We start from the raw sequence: 21197 nt of genomic DNA on the forward strand, positions 1-21197 counted from the left end.
AATCAATATGTGTTGAATATCAGTTCAATAACTTTAACCATTTTCGAAATTTGGATGTTTTTCTGTAAAAATCATTGGCGCAACAGAAAAGAGGTAGAAACTTACAAATTTATATTTAGATTCCTTTTTCATAATAATTTAGTAGAAACAGTATTCTGGATCTCACAAATTAAAATTTTAGTTGAAATTCATGGATTTCTGGTTTTTGTCTTAGAAATTAAGGAAGCAAGATAGATTAAGTAGGCGAATAAATAAAGCTAGGATGTTTAAATTTAAGTAGAAGGGAGATCCGCTATAATCATAAAGATGTGAGAAGTTTCAACTGAATAACTATAAAACTATAGCGATAGCGTATCTCCAAAGGGCAAGTTCAGAGCTCGTCTACTGCGTGTAGTGTAATTAAATTAATTCTCTCGCCCAAAATATTTGACTTCGCCACGTCAGACTTTTATTATGATTACTTACCTGTGTGCTGATTGCACATTTAAATTGAGAGCTTCATTGGCCATCAGCAAAGGAAGCAATGATTAATTCAATAACTTAAAGTGGTGCATTACTAGCCCAGCGGCTAGTTGGGAGAGCGGATTTGATCAGACGTTCCCTTAGCCGTCCGCACCGCAGCTTCATATGTAAGAACGCTGCGCGAGAAAGGAAGGCCCCAGTTCTCTCCAGACACTGATTAGCGCACCACCTGTGCCGGGAGTCACGTCGCATCAGTATCATTGCTATGAACAGCCTTGGATGCCGTAATAAGTTAATCGGGATACGTGTAACCATGAAATTGTTTTCGAGTAAAGTGTTAATTCTGGGGTGACTTTAATGATCTATATTCAGTTTGAGTATGTCGTATTTTCACATGCCGCCGCGGGTCAGACATTCTACCATTATTTAGCGTGGCGTTTGATGAACATTATTGTCAAATTATGGCGAGCATTCACTTAAACATTTAATTTGAACAGTTATAGTTGCATCAGCGCATTAGACTCTAAACTGCTCTGGTAGTTGGATTGTGTGGATTCTTTTTGGTCTGTGACTTTCAGAATATAGTTAACATTTTAGAAAGAATAGTTTTTGATTATGAATCCCAGACAATCTCCTAATTCCTCAGAGCTATAAATGTATTTCTCAGATGAAGTGGGCACTAGGAATTCTAATTACAGTCTTCACGTTTTGCTAATCACTTTCTGGTTGCCATTATTGTAGTTAGAGAGCCAGTGTTGAGAACAGCAAACAACGGCATAAATACAAAATATTTATCACAATTATTTCCACCCGCCACCCCACAAGTACTCTTATCAAGATGAACTCTGAAATCTTGCATCGCATAAAATTTAATTTCAAATTTTATTGCTGTGAACTAGAATCATCTATGACACGAAATTTCATGGATCAAGGCAAGTTCAACTGCAATCATCAGTTCAAAACCTAGTGACATTACAAACCTACAGTTTTGTTCTAACCACATACATGTTGAAAAGAAGCAAATACTAAAGAACTTGTCATTAATGCAAAACATATGTAAATAAGCCTACTCCCACACTGCTGAAGTTCAAAATAATCTTCTCGATCTATAAAGTTAGGTTAAGGAAATTATCAGCTACGTAACGAGTGTCATGCTAGCTGCTCACGACAGTTTTCAGAAAAAGTGTTCAAAAGTATTTCGCATTACTCTCCCTCCCCCGCCCCCCCCCCCCCCCCCCCCCCCCCCCTCCCCACAATGAATCCATAGGCATCCGAGTCTATAACTGGTAGGTTAAGTCACCTCTAGTTAGTACTGCATGATCTTGGTACTTGCGCACTATCAACCACAGACTTTCTTTGAAAGACTCAGAAATGTCACGGCAGATTCAGGTGGCTAGTAAAAACATCCAGCAATTAACTTAGTTTCACCTACACCTGTTATAGGTGACCAGATAGCTTCACTGTTGTACTCCACTTCAACCTGAATAGAGAGAATATTTTTGTCAACTGCAATGAACACTTCCCCTCCTGTGGCCTCTAATCTGTCTTTCCGATATACGTTCCATAACCGGCTAAGTATCTCAGAGCTTTCCACTTCAGGTTTCAGCCAGCTCTGGGTCCCAAGAATAATTTTAGCACGTGAGCTTTCCTGGGGAGCAGTAATCTCGGGAACTTTTTTTACGAATACTTTGACGGTTATTCTGAAAAAAGTTTGACAGTTGAAGTGTCTACTCTAAACATGGTCTGACTTCCTTTGCTACATATCGATTAGCGAGTGTTCATCTGAGTGCATCAGACTACCGTTAGCCTAAAAAACATTCATGTGCACTCCACAAGTACTCTGCTACCAGACTAGTTGCTTCCTTTGTGTTCTTTCTATTCTGAAAAAAATAATATTACTGCTACATATTAATCTACTATATGTTATGTTGTTTGAAAAATTTAAGTAACTTGACTGTTTCAGCAAGGTTCTTCCGTAAGTTGAATCTTACAATTTCTCTTCCAAAAATATGCTGCTCAGCACCTTTGATATGGTTGTGGGTTATTTTAGGTCCTCATGAAAAAATTAAAAATTATTATCTGTTGAAGAGAGAATCCATGCTTTGAGGATTATTTTGGAAATAAAAGCTATTCCTTTTCCTTCATGTGATATTCGATATAACGGTTGTGTTTTTATTATTATTTTTTTTTATTACAATATAAACAACAAAGATGCAAGTATACTTTTTGTCCTGTCCAAATGGTTTTACGTAAAGCTATGACATATTTTTTATTTACTTATTTATTATTTTAACAATTCTTATGCTACTGAGCAGATAAACACAAAACATCACATAGTTTGGATGATAAATAAAGAAATGGTCCTTTATCTCCAAAATATTAGCACATGTTTCACGCCATCACATTGTTAAAAATGACAGAACTTTCAAACTTTGACATGCCATAAAATGGAAACAGAGGGGAAACTAAGTGTTATAATTTGCTATGGTTACTTATCTCCATGAAGAGAACAAATTCGCAAAGTTTCATGCAAATCTATGATGGTAGATGAGAAAATGATTGTTTGTAAATGAACATTGGATGATTCATATGTAATTCAATTAGCAAAGTGATACTTATCAATCAGTGATCGCATGAAGACTGGTTCAGTGGCTCAATGGCTGCATCCTGTACTACAGTCCAGAGGATCCTGAGTCCTTGGAACTGTTTTTTCCCCACTTGCCACTCCTTTCACATCTGGCAATGTTTGTTAATTTGCAAAATGCTGAGTTGTTGAAGTTCGATTAAAATTAAAAATATGAAACAGTATTAGTTAGGAGAAGAGTTTACGAAGAAATTTCAATGCCACCACAAAATGAATCAGAAGTCACGTTGCAATGAGGGCAGTGTTTATTAACTACATATTTGCATAAAAACAGTTGAAAAATTGAAAAAGATTTATGAAGGGTCTGAAATCCAATTTTCTTTTCATATTTTTAGCTCTAGTTCTTCACTATGTACTTTAAATATTATCAATCTCCATGTTTTGCAAACAAGCACTTGCTTTTATTTAATGTTTGTATTCAAGGCACTCTAATCTCCTTTTCTAAAACTGGTATTTCACATTGAGAACAATTGTGTGTGTGTGGGTGGGTGGGTGGGGGGGGGGGGGGGGGGGCATAGGCCCTATCACAGAATCCCAGCTTGCATGTTGCTCATTTGCCTATCAATAGAGGTTACATTCAGTTCAAAACACATGAAGTACTGCTGTCACAGCTATCTTACATTACCATTCTTACCAGCTCAATGTGAACACACTCTCCTTCATCTTAATTTTCACTGTCATCAACAAGGACAACAACATTTTCGTTTGAAGTTACAATTGTCTACTCATTTACTGATATTGACAATGAAATGCAACCTTCAGAGTTATTTCAATTTTTTCAGAACATGGAATGAACAACGACATAATGAGTAACATTATACACTATCTGTTAAACAGCAAATTTGTCTCAAAAAATTAATCCGAGCATATTAATATGTATATAAGCCATCATGTGTAGATTCGGAATGAAAATCCACATCGGTACCACAACAGTTGGAAATAAGAAAAAATTGTTGCTTCAGGGCTGCAATCAGCTACTGTCCACTTACTTTAACAGCAGGCCTGACAAATTACTGCCTCTAGTTTCATGGAATTCAGACTTGAAAAGTTTTGACAAGTGTTTTTGTGTGATTTTACACACTACATGTAATTACTTAAAGATTGAATGTAATATAAGGGGCATTCAAAAAGAATGAAGTTAGAGGCATAATTACAGAAACATGTTAGAAGTATTGACCCTTGCTATTGTGACACAAGGCAGTGAGTGGGTGTCTCATAAAATTCCTGGAGCTGCAATGTTAAGCAGTTCCACACATACAGCTGGACATTGTCATCCAAGGTGAATTGTTTGCCCCTCAGAGCCTTTGTAAGCAGACCAAAAATGGCTTAATTTCAGGGAGAAAGGCCCAGACTGTGTGGAGGGTGGCCAGGAGCCTCCCATTTGAATTTCTGCAGGAGTGCCGCGACTGTGTTGGCCACATGAGGCTTTGCATTGTCGTGGAGCAGAATAACCCCACAGGTGAGACTGCCTAGTTGTTTCGATTTGATTGCTTGGCGAAGGGTAGTCAATGTTTAAGAGTAATGCTGGGCATTCACCGTTGTCCCGTGCTGCAGGAAGTGAATCAGAAGGGGGCCATTTTTTGGTCACCTTAAAAAAGGCTCTGAGGGGCAAACGATTCACCTCGGACAACGACGTCCAGCTTTACATACGGAACTGGTTAACATCACAGCCCTGGGAATTTTATGAGACAGCCATTCACCACCTTGTGTCACAGTGGGACAAGTGTCAACAACCAGCGTCAATACTTCTAAGATACAAGTACTGGTTTGTGTAATTATGCCTCCAGCTTGTTTCTTTTTGAATGCCACTTATAATTGTAAAGGGTTGCAATTATATCTTGTCATGTGTGAATGCTTTCTTGGTTCTTTTCTCTACATTGTCATAACAAGTTTTCAAATTTTTCTAGTTGTGATTTGTCCCTATGTCCTGTGAGTTAAAGTTAATGGCAACTTCTTAGCACATCTTTCCTTTGTTGGCCATAGTAACTTCAGTCTTTTTTTTTTTTTTTTTGGCTGACTTTGTATGGTTTCAATACAGTTTCCAGGAATAAGTCATTTTCAACTGTAGATTAGTTTCTGCTTATTTTCCTCCATCTTTACACCAAGACAATGTCAATAATATATACTGTGAAACTAAAATGCACAGTTAGTAACTGCAGCCAAAGCTCCATAACTGTTTTGATAGCTAATTTTAATGGTGTTGCAAAGTGCGTTTCATGCTAATTTAGATCATCTTGTTCAGTTGATCCAAGTTTAGAGTTCCACAACAGAGTGGATTCCTGAACGTAAGTTCAATTTATGAACTAAGGCCAAAAGTGAACCCCCATCACCAGTGTTTATATAAAATCAGCCAACTGTTTCATAATTAAATCTTTTTAGATCATTAACTACAAATTATACTATTTACCCCTTAAAAACTCACCAATGAGCCACTGGAGGACAGCAATACTCTTTTCAGGTGGTTCATACACGTGTCTCACAAGCATCAAGATGACAACAGTTTGTATGTGTTCTTTCTGCACAATTGTCTCTGGCACAACACAATGCAGAAGTTTCTGGAAACGCTTTATAGCTGTGCATAGGAAACAGTACAGTTACTAAGAATGTACTTCTCTAACATAACATTATAACAATTTCATATCATTATTGTACAAAAAACAGTGTCTTTATTTGTGTTTTAACCATACATGCTGCAACATTCATGTGCTACCTTTAGTAGGTTTTTACTCATTATTCTATCTCTAGTATTGTCGAGAGTATTTTCCTGCTGTTAGTTTTATATGTACCATACTTTACACAGCCTGTCAAGGCTTTCGATTCCGTTTTCTTGTTTGCTATAACATTAGACATGTTAAAACACTTATTTTGTTTGCTGCTGCTGTTTCAATAGTTACATAAGCATTTTATTCTATCATGAAAACACAAGGTTCCCGCTGTCAGCTTGTGTGTTATTGTAGCTAAAAATAAAACTGTAACAACAACTGTACTACAAAAAAATACATTCTACCAGTAGCTGAAAACCAATAAACATTCCAGACAGGCAGATGAAATGGGCTAACAGTGGCAACTGACTAATTCACTAATAATTTTGTTTCTTATTCAAGTTTATCTTTTTCATCTCTGTGCATTACTACAACTATTCTACTAAGGTGCATGAAAGAAGTGACAAATGTTAGGGATAAGAAATGGCAACTTTGATTACGTCAGTGGCCCAAATTTCAAATTCTTTCATCTAACACAGAAAGAGGAAGCTATCATTAGACTGCATATATATATATAAATTAAAATAAAAAATAAAAAGGAAAAAGAAAATGAAAAAAAAAGAGGATCATTGTCAAATATCAAGAACACTTGATTATTGCTGAAAAGTAAGCACTACAACTAGCCATTAATGAAATGAAGATACATTGGAATAGCAGATATGGAGGAATGGGACATGGTATACCAGGAGTAGGCAGAGGGCTGTAGGTAGGACACTGACAGCATCTGCATCTACACCTACACTCCGCCAGTCTTTGTGCCACTACTAGTTATTCCCTTTTCTGTTCCACATGAAAATAGAGTGAGGGAAATATGACTGCATATTTGCCTCCATAAGAACCCTAATTTCTCTTATCTTTGTGAATCTTATGCAAACTGTACATTGGCAGTAGTATGATAGCTCTGCAGGCAGCTTCTAATGCTGCTTCTCTAAATTTTATCAACAGTGTTTTGTGAAAAGAAAGTTGTCTTCCTTCCAGGGATTCCCACTTGAGTTCACAAAGCATCTCAGTAATATTTGTGTGTTGATTGAACCTACCTGTAACAATTCTAGCAGCAAGCCTCTGAATTCCATTGATGTCTTCCTTTAATCAACCCTGGTGCAGATCCTAAACATTCAAGTAGTACTCAAGAATGGGTCACCCCAGTATTCTATACACAGTCTCATTTATAGATGAGTTACACTTTCTCAAAATTCTCCCAATAAACCACAGCAGACCATTCGCCTTCACTACTGTCCTCACATGCTGATCCTATTTCATATCACTTTGCAGCACTACACCTATATATTTAATCAACATGTGTGTCAAATACGACACTACTAATGCAGCATTTGAACATTAAGAGTTCTTTTTCTGCTACTCACCTGTATTAATTTACATTTTTCTACATATAGAAAGCAAACTGTCATTTAGCACATCTACTAGAAATTTAGCACACCTACTAGAAATTCATCCAAGTCATCTTGTACCCCGCTAGAGTTACTCAACAATGACACCTTCCTGTGCACCACAGTGTCATTTGCACACAGTTGCAGATTCTTGCTAGCCCTGTCCGCCAGATCATTTATGTCATTTTGGTCTTTAAATATGTCTGCTTGTGTCTGTATATGTGTGGATGGATGTGCGTGTGCGTGTGCGTGTGCGAGCGAGTGTATACCCGTCCTTTTTTTCCCCCTAAGGTAAGTCTTTCCGCTCCCGGGACTGGAATGACTCCTTACCCTCTCTTAAAACCCACATCCTTTCGTCTTTCCCACTCCTTCCCTCTTTCCTGATGAGGCAACAGTTTGTTGCGAAAGCTTGAATTTTGTGTGTGTTTGTGTGTCTGTCGACCTGCCAGCACTTTCATTTGGTAAGTCACATCATCTTTGTTTTTAGGTAGATCATTTATGTATTTAGAGAATAAGAGTAGTTCTACCACATTTCCCTGGAGTACTCCTCTGTCTCTGATGGACACTTTCCACTGAGGACAGTGTACTGGGTCTACAACTTAGGAAGTCTTGAGCCACTCACATATTTGAGAACCTATTCTGTATGCTTATACCTTTATTAATAGTCTGTCTCCAGTGGGACACAATATCAAATGCTTTCCAGAAATCTAGAAATACAGAATCTACTTGTTGCTCATCATCCAGGGTCCACAGTATATCATGTGAGAAAAGGGCAAACTGAGTTTCATATGTGAGATGCTTTCTAAACCCATGCTGGCTTGTGGAAAGGAGCTTTTCAGACTCAAGGAAATGTATTATTCTCCAACTCAGAATATGTTCAAGAATTCAGCAGAAAACCAATATTAAGTACATTTGTCTGTAATTTTGGGAGTTTATTCTTTTAGTCTACTTACATACAGTCACCTGTACATTTTTCCAGTCATTTGCACCTTTGCACCAGGCCAGAGATTCGCAATAAATACAAGCTAAGTAAAGTGGCCAATGCTGTAGAGTATGATCTGTAAAACTGAACTGGGATTATATCTGGTCCTAGAGATTCAACCTATTCAGTTGCTTCTCTATGCATGGTATACCCATTACTATGTCCTACTATGAGCCTATATGACAGTCAAATGAAAATTTGTTTGCACAATCCTCCTGCATGGATGACTTATTAAATACGAAATTTAAAACTTCAGCTTTCCTTATGCCTTCTTTTACTGCTACATCAGACTGGATAGCGGCCTTCAACCCGCTTAGCGATTTTACACAGGATAAGAATTTTCCTGGCTTCATGGCAACATCTTTCGTTAAGGTATGAAAGTGGAAGTTGCTTTACACTTCTCGCTGTGACCTTATTTTACAGGGTAATAATGGAAATTGCTATATGCTCTGCATTTGGATCTTTTTACAGATGGACACATTTCTATAAATTTTTACCACTCATCATTTGAACCGAGAATGCAACAGTCTGTGCTTCCTCAGCATTTTCATAATTTCGTTATTAAATAATGATGGATCTTTTCCATCCTTAATCCACATCTTTGACACGTGCTTCTCCACACCATGAGTTGCAATCAGTTTCAACTTTGCCCATAATTCCTCTATGTCCACCATATTGGAACTAAACGATGTCCATTCATTGTCTAAATAGGATGATAACAACTACATATCTGCTCTTTCAAGCAAAAATACTCTTCTAGCTTTCTTTATGAAATTATTAACTTCAGTGACCTTTGCTGCTATGATGACATCATGATCACTAATCCCTGCATCTATATTGACACTGTCAATAAGGTCATGTCTGTTTGTACTTACAAGGCCTGAATCATTTCCATTGCACATGGGCTGCCAAGCTAGCTGCTCAAGTCAGTTTTCGGAAAACCAGTGCAAGAGTATTTCACAAGATTGTCTGTCCGTACCACCAGCAATGAATCCACAGACGCCCCAGTCTACATTCAGCAGGTTAACATCACATCGATCTAACAATGATCGAATTAGTAATTTCCGTGCTATTGAACTTAGACTTTCCTCGGATGATCTAAGACTGTCGCAACACATTCAGGTAGCCGATAAATAAAATAAAAAAATAAAAATAAAAATACAATAATTAACTTGGGTCCACCTACACCTGTTCCTCACATCCAGATAACTTTGCAGTTAGACCCAAATTCTACCTCAATAGAAACTATATTTTTGTCGACTGCAACAACAATCTATCCTAGCATGTCATCTAACCCATGGTTTTTTATATAAATTCCATGTCTTGCTAAATATTTCACAGACTTCTACTTTGGGTTCAGTCACCTTTTGGTTCGAAGAACTTAAATGTGACAACTTATAACACTAATGTGCCGTGAAACATGTTAATGTTACCCTCTGAGAGGATTTCAAAGTTTGACAGAGCATGTGTCTAATGGAAAAGGGTATCTGTCTATAATTTCAAATTTTGTGCAGTTGACAATAAAACTAAACAGGCCTTGACCTTGGCAGTTAACAGAAGTGGTAGAACTATAAGTGAATGAAAAAACATAAACAGCCGCCAGCCTAATTAGACACCTTAATTTGGAAATACATATTTGAGAAAATATGTTTATTAGTTACTGAATTTACTTTTTTGAGACTTCCCTTTGAATAGCAAACAGGATACAAACAGACACAGTGCACTCTGCACTGTGTGTAGTAGCAGTTACCAATAACACACGCACCAGTAAATTATGGGGACCAAAACTGCACCGAGTTCATACTAATGACAGCCACGATCAATAGCATTACTTAATCAAAATACTGAAACATCACTGCATGAAGTGCAGAACTAATTTTGGACATGAGGGACTTCTATCTTGACTGACATGAATAACACAAATAAAGATGAATAACATCTTAAATGCACTGATTAAGCTCCTCTGCTTATAGCAGTTTTGCTTAATAACAATAATAGTTCATTTTTTTCTTAATAGGAGGACAATATGATGGGGACTGGTATAGTTCCATTAGCCAAGGTTCTTTGATTATTGCAAAAGTAAAAAACTACACTGTCTTTGAAAATGTTCATAACTTCACTTCTAACAGTACTACCGCAAATCAGTTCAGATCATTAAAGATTTATATGTACTTTTATTTTAATCACCTGTGAAGCAGGTGTTCTTGGCAATAGTATTAACACACTCTTGCACTGTAATACTACAAAACTATATTTTATGATAAACTAAGGATACTTTAGCAAAAACCTATCCAACATCACTTTTATGGTTTTAGCTTTTTTGTATTTAAACTTGCTACCTTAACAATTTCACTTGGAGTAGTCCATACACAAAGCATCCAAATTTTACTCTTACTTTAACTTTTTCTACTCCTTTTACTTTAGACCAAACATCACTTTTAAACACATGAATGCCAGAATTGTTCATTTAAATCAGGATAAGCTACTCAGTTTTAGTAGCACTTTGGCGAGGACCCCGCATAGGTTCGTGATTAGGACTGAAGTTACGGTTTGAAACACGAATTGACGTTTTATGTGATTATTATTGAAACACAAAAATTAACTGGTCCACGCCAATATATATTACTTAACTGAATGTATGAAGTCTGTGAGGCAGTGGCGAAGATTAGTGGCAGGCGAAATGGCGGCTGACTGTACTCACGGCTCTTGATGCGCGAATGCTCTATAAAATCTCTTCTTGGCATCGGATTTTCAACATATTAGAGCCATTACATTATTCTGTGAATACCAAGTAATAGCCAGACCCACATCAAAGGCAAATCCCTTATAATGCAGCTTCCAATTGCCTCTCTTAGCACGATCGAAGTGTATCGTGCTAAGGCTAGCCACACATTGCGTGTCATTCACACAAAGGAGCCACTCAGTTCGACCACCAAACTTACCTTTTACATCACGCCGTGCCACTTTCGTTGCAGAGGGACTTCCCTACAGCATTTACATGTTACAAATACAAGTGCCCTAAGTGTGGATCAGCTTTTAACAAACAAAACTTTCATAAACATATTCATATTACAATAATTTAAAATTACAACATATTCTTTTGTTTTTTTTTCATATATACATATCATAACTCTAGTTTTCTTGCCATACATCAAGGAGTTCAAACAACACAGAATGCACACTTCATAAATTGCAGATACACAGTTACTTAAAACAAACCTATTCCTAACTGATGTAAGTGTTACAAACTTTCCTGGAGGGCAGCAAATTCAGGAACTGTGTTACAAATGCTTCAGCAATTTACCGTTAAAAGTTTGACTGTCACAGTGTCTTTAATTTGTACACAGTCTGATTTCACTCTCCGTGTATCAAATGGTGAGCGTTCAGAGAATCTCAAAATATCACCTAAAAAATCCCCTACGTGCACTCCACAAGTACTCTCCTGCCTGAGCAGCTGTTTCTTTCGTGCAGTGCACAGCTGATCTGTCACAAGGAGTTTGACAACTCTCTACTCCCTTAATGCAGGTCCAAAAATCTGCAACCAAGACTGGCACGGAATCGACGGAGTCTTTGGTCGAGATCCTCTACTCAGTTCCAAACTAAAGCACACCCATCAACTCCAGGTACTACGCCGAAAAACTGAGCTGGTTACACCCTGCAACGGAGGGCACCAGTCTTCACCACTTGTGCCAGTTGCCAGTATAAACTACAGATGGCCTCAAATCCCAAACGACAGATGTCATTGGTGCAGATGTGAGCCACAACTTTCAGACGACGGTACCACGCACCCTCGACAGGGCCTTCTCCGCACCTCGGATGAGACATACCGAGTAAATATCAGACTTCTTTCTAGCCCTGGACCCTATCCCTATTTCCCTCACCTCTATTCTGCTCCATAACGTGCTTAACATTGGACCTCCATAACTAGCAAACACCTGTCCCTGTATGCCTGCTCGAACCCTTCTGCAGGAGCGGCCACCTGTTCACTCACAGTGTGAGTGGGTAAGGCCAGAAGGCCAGCCTTCATACTGACACTCTGCCTCGAGTGATGCGAACACGTTACAACCCACCACACACCTTGTGGTGGGGGTGGATCCCTCATGCCTCACTGCGAGGTGGGTCTGGATCAGTCCATGGACGAAATGAGAGACACCTGAGATGTTCCATGTGATGCGCCATATTATCCATAACTGCTACACCCTGGGGCAACAGCATGAAGATGACTGACCATGGCCAGAAGCGTCTTCAGCTGTTCATGAACTGCAGCCAGCTCCTTCTGCGTATGCAAGCAGCATTGCACACATCCTATCCACCCTAATATTACTAACCTCAGAATTAACTACAAAACTAAATATGTAACCTGCTAGATTACTGGTGTGTCACTAATGGAGGAATGTGCCTTACTGAACTGTGCCGCTGTTCAAGTGCCTTCAGAAGAGCAAATAATTCTCCATTACAGAGATAAGAAAACAAACAAATAGTTCAGGGGACACACTGGAACAGAAGACAGCCACGAGCACAAAGAGAATGAAATAGCGATGGATGGAACACATAATCAGATCAGTGGTTGGTAAATGGATGAAGGAACATACTGCCAAGAAGGCAATGCAATGGAGAGGAGGAGGAGGAGGAGGAGGAGGAGGAGGAGGAGGAGGAGGTGGTGGTGATAGACGAGGACAACGACAATGAATTTGCTACTGGTGATGAATTTGTAGGTCTGACAAAGTAAAAAGCCTATTACCATGGTGCCATCTACATTCTAACTTTGCCTTAAGTGCACTGACCTCTGATGAGCTTTCATTCAATGTTTGAGATGGGACTGCATCATCCGATTGCAGTCTGATGCCCTACCTACTTGGTAATCTTATTTTAACGTGGATGTGAAACTTGCAACTTGTCTTCAGTATGCAAGGAATTGCTTCATGTCTTTTCCATTCTCACCCCCATGTTGTCAATTCTTGCTATGTAAGTGAAACATCCTACCTCGAGGATAAGGTGGGTACCTGTGAATAGTCACTTCCCCACCTCTACATTGTGCAATACTTCAACACTTGAACAGTCACTAAGTTAACACCATTTATTTTTGGAAACCAGACTAAAATATATGAAAATCAATTAAAAATGATTTTGGCACATACAGAAGATGGAAAATTAAAATAGCACTTACAAAGTGTGGCTCTTGTTAAAACACGGAGGAGGATAGTAATTTCAACATCACTCAGACCAGTCTCTCTTTCTGATAGTTCTTCAAGTTTCTTGTCAAATTCTGTTGCCACGTACTTGTATCCTGCACCTGCAAAACAATGTTTATTGCATTAATAGTCATATAAAGTATACTGATGTCGATAAAGGAAAGAAACAATTTAGGTCCTCTGAGAATATTTCAAAGGTCAAAGAAAATATAGCAGGAAGGAATATGATAATGTTACATTTTAGCAACTAATTATCGAGACGCTTAGAGACACCTTTGGTGGATAAGGACAGAAAACAAAAAGCAACCATGGCCACTCCAAGGTAACCATCTCAGCATTTGAGCTACACGATTCAGGGAAAGATTGATTAACCCTAGATCTGGGAGGTCAGATGGGGATCTGTGTCTCATTCTTGCACAGTATGGGTCCAAAACCTTAACCATTGCCCCCACCCCCCATACCCCTTTCTCACATAACTGACTATGATAACATTAATAAAACACTTCCCCTGATGTTAAAATATGGCAACCAGTGCCAACACACAAAGGAAATTACTATCTATAAGCTGAATAGAAAAGAAAAAAGTGAATTCGAACACAAGATAGAAGAAGAATCACTTCTTAAAGAATGAAACACAAACTCTAGCAGAGAAAATGAAAACACAATGAATCACTGACTTTCAGAACTGGTGGCTTTCTTCTCATGAGTAAATAAGATAAGAAACATTAACAGAATTCACACATAATTTAAATGTGAACTTAACTTATGACTAAGCATGACAAACATGTTGAATGAAAATATGTGTGATTCTTAATAGTCATAGTATCTATTGGCCATGTATTCATTAAGATAAATATGCTAGGTCAGTTTTACAAGTAGTACAGGGAGATAGGAGGGGAGTGCACAAAGGAATAAAGTTTAAGGTAAATCATCCCACTAATAGTGAGGTTATCAGAGATAGAGGGCTGCAAGAACTGGCATGTCATTCTTGTAATCAGACAATATAATTATTATAGCAAAGCTAATGTGCACTGGGGAGTCTTAACGGAGTTAGCATACAGGCCTCTGAAGACAAGATACAAACATTTAGCTACGACATACACTGCTTCATTTCCCTGAATTCAAATTTGTCCTCGTACTTTGCATGATAAAATCCCTAATTTGTATGAGGATAAGGGAGTTTTGAATGATCTAGCCATCATTCTCTGGTGGGTACATATTATGAATGGTTTTATGAACACTCTGTACCAGAATAGACAAGAAAGTTCACAAAAGAACAACATTTTATTTGCTCTCACATCGGAGTAATATGCAGCCTCAAAAAGAGGTAATCAATTTGGAAAGAAAGCTTTACATCTATATTAACAGGGAAAAGAATACAGTAGCAGAGGGACTTTTTGCAGTCTCTTGTATCCATGCAAATTTTTACAAAATTTTTTTTTGTCTCCACACAAACAGGGAAAAAATATCAGTACCAGGGTATTGTGAAGCAGTCAGAAATGCATGCAAACTTTCATCTTTTATTTCTGCTCTTATCACTTGCTGCACTCCCAAATCACTGAGAAGGTTGCTTACGTGATAACTATTACCAGCAAAAAAGTTCACTATTCACAGTTGTGTGAAGTGCTTTTTATGGAGTTTGTGACTCCTTAGAACCACAAGGGATTTTTCTTAAGCTAGGACCTTTCCTTCTCAGTTCACATTGTGAAACAATTAAAAGGCCACTAGGCAACAGAGTCATTTTGTTGCAGATTTTTCAATTTTTCCTCACCGTATTTGTGTTAAAACTATACTGAAGTGACTGGAGAAAAAACTGTCACTTTATACATAAAATATATTTTCATTATACAGTCACTTCAAACATCTTCACGATTCTGTATTTTTGAGGCTTCAGTGAATCTCTACATTTATTCCAGAATAACATTCTCAAAGGAAATTAGGTACGTAAGAAAATTCTGAGTACTGCTACCCCATAAAGAGCAGTAATATACCAAGTTACTCGCCCCCCGTTTGCACACTTAATAGCGTCGGTATTAATGTGGGATTGTGCTGCCCGAGTTCTACGTAGATGAAATGAAATCAGAAATATAATTTTGAAATGGCGCTGAGCACTATGGGACTTAACATCTATGGTCATCAGTCCCCAATATAATTTTCTACAGATAAGATTAAGAGTCTCAACTGCTGGAAGATGGGTGTGGCTCCACTTCCTTCAAAATTTGCTGCAACACATGCATATGCTTATTTTTGACATCTTAATTAGCTGTGGGGGCATGCTACTGCAATTCCATACAAGGTCAAATAGTCCAACGTATCACAACATCAGATTTTTTCCTCATTTTCTGTTGGTAAAAGGTACTATGCTAAGAGAGCCAAGTAAAATGATGTAGTGTTAGAAGAAAATCAAACTTTCATTTGATCCATAGAAGTCTAATTACTTTTTTGAAGTTGATTCCAAAGATATCTAGGGACTAGAATAAAGAAATTCAATAAAAGAAGAACTTAAGTGTGTAAAAATTGGAGCTTTTCTTCACATATTGAACACATGAAAAAGGGGCCAATCTGGACCAGGGTTGAGGAAAGCCCAGATATTTAAAAAAATGAATAAAACCCGTCTTTTTTGTTAAATTTAAATTCCTATGATTAATTTATTCAAAGCACTCATTCTTCCTTAGAACTACTTTATTAGTGCCTCTTTCCTTGCCCTGCCAGCACTGCATCCATAGAGATAATCTACACCATCTATGAGCTTGTTTGATCAAAATTAAGAATTAATTTAAGATAGAAAAGAGCCAAGAAATTAATGAAGATCTACAAATTTGTGCAAGCTTTCAAAAAGTAGTAAATAGTACTTTACAGTCACTATGACTGTACATCAGGCTTAAGTTTTTTCTGGAAGTGAAAATGTTACTTAGATGAGTTTCTTATATTGCAAGAAAAGTTAAAACATGATATTACTGAACACAGTAGACAGTTGACTTCAATAAATATAATGGTTCTGTTTAATATATGTAAGGCTAACTATAGAACATTTTGTACATTAATTAAATTTTTGTAATTAAATATAGTTGGGTTTTATAGGGATTTTGGCAGGGTACAAAAGAAACACTTGGGTTTTTATGGGTTGGGTAAAATTACAGCCCTAATTTGGACAAAAAGTTACCAAGTAAAAATAAACAAAAAAAAACTCTAAACAGCATTTCCTCTCAGGGAATAAAATTGCATAATAAATTGCCCAAGAAGATGAAAATACTAAAGTACATCTGTTTAAAATGGCAGCTAAAATGTTTATAAGTAATGCGTACTACAAAATACAAGATTACTTAGAGGACTCACAGTATTGGTTAATAATGAAAGGGGATAATTAACCACCTTGTCACATTTCAATATTGTAACGATTTTGCAAGGAAATCATGTGCTAGGATGACAGTAATGTCTTGTCATTCTCTTGACTTCAGCATTTCACTCATCATCATGGGTGTGATTTTGATTCAGTTTTTCAGGTGCATTGAGGGGAGAACATGAAGATGTGCGTGGGGAATAGTGGCATGTTTAAAGGCATTCCAAATGGACTGTGGTTAGTGCAAGGGACATTGTAGCAAACTCATGGTTCTAGAGTCAACAGCAGGTGTCCTCGATGTGTGCACCAATGAAGAGAAAAGCTGTGCATCAAAGAACATTGTACATTAGGGACCAACCAAATGAAGTGATTCAGTTGTTAAGATGCTGATTCCATATTCAGAAGGAGATGTTTGCTCTGTCTGGCCATCCTGATTTAGGTTGTACTAAATAATTTTACACAAATGCAGCGATAGTTCGTTCATCAGGGCCAGGGCCAACTACTGGCCTATCTTCATAAAGCATACTTATGTATTATGTATGTATGTATATTTCTTGAGCTCTTTATTTTCGTTATATTATGATAACAAATTTAGTATCATTCAAACAGCTGAATGAATGAATGAATGAATAAAAATTAATATCTCACCAGATATTACAAAATTTTATCATTTGGACAGTCTGAACCTTGAGAAGCCTGCTGTATCGGTGAGATGAAGGGCAGAGAAATACTGATAGAGAAGTGGAGGAAAATAGTGGTATCATCACCTGATTCGTGAAAAGTGTACATAGAGTGTAAAATATTAAATTATGAAAAACAGGATAAAACGTCATAAACATGATACATAGAGTGAATTAATATTAAACCTAATACCTTGGTAAAGGTCAGTGCAAGTACCCATTTAGAGCCATACATGTACTCTGTATCTTAAATAGCTGGATAGTTGATGGCAGCTATCTTTCTTCAAGCGGAGTATTTACAGATTAACACTTTCTACTAAGTATGAACAAGTCAACTTCATGGCATTCCTTCTCCAATAACCATTGAAAAAATTACGATACAAGTTACTACACTTTTTTACAATTTTTGTAGCTGGAGGTACTATACACTCATTAATGAAAAGATTTAAAAATATAATCAGAAAAACTATATACTGAATCCTGTCACCAGCTCACTGATTACGTCAGTGTCCCAGAAATAACTTCAGGTCTGCTCACAAGCCAGCAGGGGTGTCCTCCAAATGTTTGTAGCAGTGACTATGCCTATCGTTTGTACATCTCAATCTACTGCAACTGGTATAGTGCCCACATTTGTGGAATTCCCAAAATGGTTTCTATGGAAAACTACAATTTTAAATGCCACATACTGTAATCTGCTTATATTTTTCAAATAAATGAATCACTAGAACACATTAATGGTATTGCAACATTAAAAATGCTATTATTCAACCACTGATTATTATTTAGGTAAACTTTCATGTGCCATCCACTACACTGTATGCAGCTGTTCAAATCAACAGTGGCTCTAGGAAATAGTCACTGGAATGTGGATGAAGCAGGCAAAGGTAATGTCTGCTTCGATGCACTGAGTCCGCTTCACTTAGTACTTCGCTGATAGTTTATCACTCCTCCTTTCACGTTCAGTGACACTTGAACTGTGTGTTGTGAGTTCTAAGCCTTTTATGCAGATTTTGACAAGACCTGCAGAAGTATCCCCTGAACAATTGAAGGGAGTGGAATCTGCCATACTCTTCCCAATCTACCACTACTCTAGGTCTCTAACAATTACACTTAACCACACAACATGGTGAAGTATTAGCCTTTTCTGTATGTTTGGGAACATTTTCTAGATCCATCAACTATTAACAGATGAGTCCCAGTAGTTTTGTCAGATATTCATCTGTCAGTATGTTAACTGGAGTGTATTTCAGATTCCATTAGTGGTTAACATCTGGATCTTGTACAGCTCACCCCTCCTTGACCCAGTATGAGACAACAAGATGACTGGCAGTAATCTCCACTAGGTGTACACCTAAAATAACAAGCAGTGACTACTACAGTGGCACCAAACACTCTGGTAAGCATTATAAGCATGCCTCATTGCGCCATCTGCAAGACATTCTTATGTGGTATGTAGCGCTGCTGTAATGTCAACATATTGGCCCTGAAGCTGGTAATGGCAAAAGCGTCACATTGCTGTAGGGTCTGACTGCCAGCAGTGGGAGTCTATAGGTGGTAGTTCCTGTTTTACAAAGTTATACAATGACTTCAGATGCTTTTGAGACTGCATTGGTGATGTGCAGTTGAAGTTTGATTTTTCATGTAGATGTACCCCTAGATATCTGCACACAACCTGTCTAGAAAACGAACTGCCTCCTAACCTTGTAGGTCGGTTTTTGCTTGTGGAATTTTTACCTTATCAGAATCACCGTCCTTGCAGAACACTGATCGTAGAGGCTCTATTCTTATTACCAAACTTCCAGAGTCTGACAAGGTGTGTATCATGTGGACCAATGTCTTCAAAACTCCATTCTTCTGCACTGAATTGTGAAAGCTGCTGGCTTGTATGTATATATCAGTGTGTGTAGATTTGTGACACACATTGTAGCCAAACAAACTATCTTCTCTCCTTTTGACAGTTACAGACAAAAATGGCCATCCTGTACCAGTTTCATAGTGAAATTAATATTTGAGTAGCATGAGTTAAGATGTACCAGAAACTCATTGGGGCTATCCCTACCATGAGGCCAGATCACAGAGGCACCATCTGTATACCTGAAGAAGCATATGGATTTGTATCTAGCCATCTCTAATGTCTCCACTTCAAACCCTCTCCATGAACATAATCCAGCAACCACTGGAGACAGACGGCTGCCCATTTCTATACCTTCTGTCTGCTCATAATATTGGCCCCCCCATACAGAAAATACACTGAGAGTATGTGCCTGAACATGTCCAAAAGAGCATTGCCAAATTTCTCTGCAATCAGTTCCAATGAGATTTTCAGTGATACCCAAGTTATCAAGGATACCACCTCAAAACTGACCACTATATCAGGTTCTGCAACATGCACTTGTTTGAGATATTGCAAGAAGTCCTCTGATAAATGGATATGGTAAATACAGTTCCCCACATATGGGAACAACAGTTTCTTTCAGTACTTGGCTGTTGTGTACTTTGATGTGCCAGTGTTACTGACAATTGAGTGCACTGGTACACACTCTCTGTGAACTTTCGGCAGCCCATACAGTCTAAGTGGAAACGGTGCATTCAGTCACAGTTGTTCAACAATCTCGTCTGGCATACCGGTTTCCTTCAGAAGAGTCCTGGTCATCTTGTGCACTTTGTGGTCATCTTGCACACTTTGTCTGTAGGGTAACAATCCAAAAGCCTGAAAAGCTTTTATGCAGGGCCCCTCCAGATTTTGACACACTTCTTCATCGTAATCAGTCTGTTGCAGAACAACTACGGAGTTCCCCGTCTGTTAGCGACACGGCGACATTGCTGTCTTCCTGGGTCCTCTAAAATGCGAGCTTCTTGTCACTTGATGTTGTTTGATTTTGGAGGGTGTCTTGCTGAGCACCCTGCAGGTCACTCATCAAATTTCTTCTGCCACATTTGGTGGAACTGTGCTTCCTACTTGCTCCATTGCACTGCTGAGACCTGCAATGGACACATTACTGGAAGTAGTTGTGAAGTTGAAAACCCTGCTGAGCACCTTCAAAGCAATGTCATCAAACTGCCTGCTGTGCTTTCCTACTCTGAAACTTCACAGACTGGTATGCTTAGGCGTTCTTCTTCGTGCACTCTGCTAGAGACCAAGAGGCACTATTTACCGTGTCCCAATCTTCAGCTGCTAAGGAGACTGCCATGTACAAATGAAGGTATAAAAGCGTCTCATGTACCACATAAGCCTATTGCGCATATCTGAATCCTCTCTCTCACAAGGGCCAAGCTCGCCCAACGTTTTATCTTGCTCACCACTCTGGAGTCGATGTGATGTTTAACCCTGCTTAAAAGTGGTACTATGTTTCCATCTTGACAGCTCAGCAGGAAACAGAGAGAAGATGACAATTTATTACCTCTGTACCATTGATGCATTTGACCTAAGACTTTACCTGCACCCTCCTCCAAAGCTGCCCTGGATTCATCTGAATCAACTACTAACAAGTTGCCTGCATATGCCACCATGGCTTAGTTAATTCAACCCCATTATAATCTTAAGGAGGGTTTCAATGGATAATCAAGCCACATGTCAACTCTTGATAATGCATTCGACAGCCTTATATTTTCTAGTATTGAATTTTACTACCCTCCCACAAAATAATCTCAGAGACTAATGTATCATGTGTCAGGAATCTGGAGGTCTCAAGCAGGTAACCATTGCAGGTCACCACAGGTTGTCAAAGAAGCTCAAAATGTCGATCA

General features: G+C 38.2%; 1 protein-coding gene across 1 annotated transcript in view; it reads right to left on the reverse strand.

Annotated features, from left to right (window-relative positions):
- The window catches only part of LOC126161290 (centromere protein I-like), a 67397-nt gene extending 46437 nt beyond the window's left edge, over positions 1–20960 (reverse strand). Inside the window, exons 1-3 of the mRNA XM_049917028.1 lie at positions 20888–20960; positions 13406–13531; positions 5529–5678 (exon numbers count right to left, since the gene is read on the reverse strand). Of these exons, the coding sequence (XP_049772985.1) occupies positions 5529–5678; positions 13406–13531; positions 20888–20960 (349 nt within the window). The remainder of the gene's footprint in view (positions 1–5528; positions 5679–13405; positions 13532–20887) is intronic.
- Positions 20961–21197: the final 237 nt, after the last annotated feature.

The sequence above is a fragment of the Schistocerca cancellata genome, chromosome 2, assembly GCF_023864275.1.
Source record: "Schistocerca cancellata isolate TAMUIC-IGC-003103 chromosome 2, iqSchCanc2.1, whole genome shotgun sequence".
Classification (NCBI taxonomy): Eukaryota; Metazoa; Arthropoda; class Insecta; order Orthoptera; family Acrididae; genus Schistocerca; species Schistocerca cancellata.